Source organism: Triplophysa dalaica, chromosome 4 (genome assembly GCF_015846415.1).
Source record: "Triplophysa dalaica isolate WHDGS20190420 chromosome 4, ASM1584641v1, whole genome shotgun sequence".
Taxonomy (NCBI): domain Eukaryota; kingdom Metazoa; phylum Chordata; class Actinopteri; order Cypriniformes; family Nemacheilidae; genus Triplophysa; species Triplophysa dalaica.
This window is the reverse complement of record NC_079545.1, coordinates 19,222,847-19,226,408: the sequence shown is the minus strand read 5'-3', so window position 1 is coordinate 19,226,408 and position 3,562 is coordinate 19,222,847. Positions and strand designations below refer to the sequence as shown.

The window sequence follows — 3,562 nt, the reverse complement described above, 5'->3', positions numbered from 1 at the left end:
ATTTCTTTCTTCATAGTTGAATTTATTTGTGTTAGAATCATATAATCCACAATAATTCTAAATGACACAGAAAGCTATACTTTACCTTCAAATTCAGCATCAAATTATATTATGAATGCCTAGTGATGTAATTTCCATGGCAGCATTGTACCAGTGTACAAATAGTATACTATACAATTTATTTGTGCACTGGTACAATGCTGCCATGTGATCATGAGACACAAGGATTTAAAAAAAGATGTAATCAGTTACTATATACATATACTATATACATATACTACATACAGTCACTGAATGTTCTATTTATACCATAGATACCATATAGTATGTGTTTAGGTAAAATTATTGTTTTATATTCCTTCTGTAAACTGCTACCAATATTTCTGCCAAATATCAAATAAAAAAAATTGTTAGTAGTTGCATTTTTTGTGATAACATCAATTATTATCACTTTTTTCATTATAATGCTAGTCTTGCTGTCATTCTTTCACATTGCTTTTTGATGACTTTATGTCACTCATGACGTTTGATTTTGTTGAAATTCAACAGACACTGGACTGGAATGGCCATAAGACATCTAAAAATGCTGATTAAATAAAAAATTATTTTCATAATATCTTTTTATTTTATCCACAGCTGTAGTTTATAGTGTCACATAAATTGGCATAAACACCTATTGATTTTTCTTGTCATGCTACATAGAGTAGATGTTATTTGTTATTTCTGGTTGAGCTGTAATTTAAAAAATGAATCACAATGGTGTCCACTTAATAACCTACAAGACGTCACACCACCTTACAGATTTCCACTAAACCTATTTAGCCATAATATATGTATTATGAACAGAATATGTAATGTTGCTGCAATTACGTTTTTTATATTACTTTTATCATTACTATTCTTAGTGTAATATTGTGCACACACACAGTGTATGGTGCAACTTTCATCAAAGCATCAAAGACTCTGTTTGAGAGGACCCTGTAGGCTTCCATTATGCTCAAGTTAGAGGCTAAACTAACCTATCTGCTTCCTGACTTTAATTAGAATGGCTGAAAGCAGCCGTGCCTGCGAGATTTACACACACATCTCTATCAAAGACCACTTTGTACTCAGCACACTAAACAACAAAGGAGGGTATAGCCTCAAAGCCAAGAAGCAGACCTCTTTTGCCCCAAGACTAATCCTGTAATAAAGGATTCTCTTACAATGTTTTTTAGCAGTGTGAAGCAAAAGATTTGAGTTTTTAACATAGACCTAAATTAAAAGTTATAGGCCCGGTCTCACAGACAATCTTAAGGCTTGTCCCAGACTTAAATGAATACGTGACCTGTCTTAACTGTATATAGCTTGCCCATATTAGTGACATTGTTTTGTCTCGAGATGCAGACTAGTAATGTTTTCTTCCAAGTCATTTTTATAAAAGCGACATAAATATCTTAATTCAACTAAGGCCTGGCTTAAACGAAGCGTTGTCTGTGAAACCAGGCCATATTGTTTTGCATTTAGAACCGTGTATCATATAGAATATGTTTAATATAGAATTTAACAGACTGTTAATGAAATTAAGATAAACTTTTACATTCATGTAAAATTAGTAAGAAAAAACATCTAGACAAATACCACTTTTAGTAAAGTGTAGTGTCATGTGACTGTTAAATAGAATAAACATACGAGGAAACAGTGGAATAAAAAGTCATTTTTCTTTTCACATCTGGACAACACAACCCTTAAATAAATCTCTGCATTGACAGTAATGTGAATCACGGGCATCAGTGTTTGGCACACAAAACCAATGAAGTAATTCACCAATAGTCAACACAGGGATGTTAATCACATTTCAGATTTAAGACATGATTTCAGTATGATGAAATCTGTATAACAAACCTCCAGATTCCCTACAAGTGTATTCATAAACCAGGTAAACTGCTAAAGAAAAAGTAATTCATTTTTATTCACTAAATACTCTCAAACTGGGTAGTTTCAAGCATAGATTTACATGCTAATTAAACTAGGTGTATTGACATAAGTACGTTTTTTTTCAGCAATTTTGCAAATCCCTATGCTCTCTGCTCAAGTGTAATAACATACGTCACAAATATCATATAGGCTGATGGTCTTGGGGTCAATTTAGGATCACGCACAAAGAAGAACATGTAGAAAGATCAGTAAAACAATCCCTTCGACGTACAACAGGGTTGCAAACAGGACATCAGCAAGGTCAAGACGCAAGGTCAAGACACAAGGGCAAAGTGCCCTTAAGAACAGTCCGTGCTTTAATCAGTGCGCGCCCTTCTGGACCATCTGCGTAAAGCGGTTCGTGATACTGAGGGTTGTGTCGATGAAGCGCTCCACGCAGCTAACGAGACATGCCTCTGTCCGCGAGTCCATCTTGCTACTTGGTTTGTCCATACACTTATCCCAGCATACATCCGTGAAGTTATGAACCTACAAACAGCGTCAAACACGGTCACGATCCACAATGCTGACTGCATGCTATTAAATGTTAATTTGGCTGAAAAGTGAGTTACCTGCGCTTGAAACTGCGCTTTCTGTTGCTCTACAGCAATAAGACGCTGAAGCTCCGCGGCATCGGCATTTTCAGATAAACCGGCTGACGGCATATCAAAGCTAGAACTGAAGTCAGACATGATCGGACTTTTCTCAAAGATTATACACTGGAAACACGTGAGCTTCGTGAAGGATAAAGGAACTCTGCGGTCTTCTTCTTCTTTTAACTGGCGGGCTGGCGGCCCGATTACGAGCACATGGCGCCACCTACTGTTCTTTGAGCGCTCATATACTGACCCTCAAATAATTAAAATACAACAATTCTGCGGTCAGGTGTGGGAATAAAACCAATGAGACAAATTATGCTAATTTTATTATCTGGAAAATATTCTATATAGCCTATACTATGTGTAACAATATTTTTTCATCTTTCTCTTTTCTTAATGTATATTGATGTAGTAGGGTCTGTTATATGAATTATGTTGTTCTTCTTATGCTATATGTTTTATGAAAGTAAAATAAAAAATAGAATAAAAAGTCACAGTCTATTCATGGAAATGTATTTAAATGTAGAAGCATACTTTTTTTGGAGAATGTGCAAATTTTTACCTTTACAGCTTTGTGTTGAATGAGCCTATTTTTTCATGTACTCCCATATGTGAAGTGAATTGAAAATTAAATGTCATTATGTTGTAATGTTTTTATATTTACATTAGTCAGTAAGCAAGTTATGTATGTATTCACTTTATCCAAAAAGATTTACAAATTAAAGAACATTTATTTGCTTTTCTTCAGTAAAAAAAATCTTAAATGTTTATCTGATGTCAGATGGTTTATTATATTCTTCAATTCTGTATTTGGTAATTATTTCACTTTTTGTCTGCTCCGGAGGGCTAGATGGCGATGTTGAGTACGTAGCTGCACGCATAGTGTAGGGCATATGTGATTCTTTTTATAAAAAATACGTTTTTATAACATTTCAATCTTTTAGTTTTACCGACAATAACGGTACCAAATGTAACAGGTTCCAAATGCTTATTTTGTGTTTATATCT

General features: G+C 34.3%; 1 protein-coding gene across 1 annotated transcript; it reads right to left on the bottom strand.

Annotated features, from left to right (window-relative positions):
* Nucleotides 1-1,515: 1,515 nt before the first annotated feature.
* timm8b (translocase of inner mitochondrial membrane 8 homolog B (yeast)) lies at nucleotides 1,516-2,743 on the bottom strand. Its single transcript, XM_056745815.1, has 2 exons — nucleotides 2,529-2,743; nucleotides 1,516-2,445 (listed from the first exon to the last, which is right to left on the bottom strand). Exons 1-2 carry the CDS (start codon nucleotides 2,646-2,648, stop codon nucleotides 2,278-2,280), a joined length of 288 nt encoding a protein of 95 aa, XP_056601793.1. The 5' UTR covers nucleotides 2,649-2,743; the 3' UTR covers nucleotides 1,516-2,277.
* Nucleotides 2,744-3,562: the final 819 nt, after the last annotated feature.

What these genes read in the sequence shown, in the direction of transcription:
- timm8b (XM_056745815.1), bottom strand. Translation starts at nt 2,648, where the DNA reads ATGTCTGACTTCAGTTCTAGCTTTGATATGCCGTCAGCCGGTTTATCT. An exon ending in AAGCGCAGTTTCAAGCGCAG is followed by an intron (nt 2,446 to 2,528) that starts GTAACTCACTTT and finishes CGCTGTTTGTAG; the next exon opens with GTTCATAACTTCACGGATGT.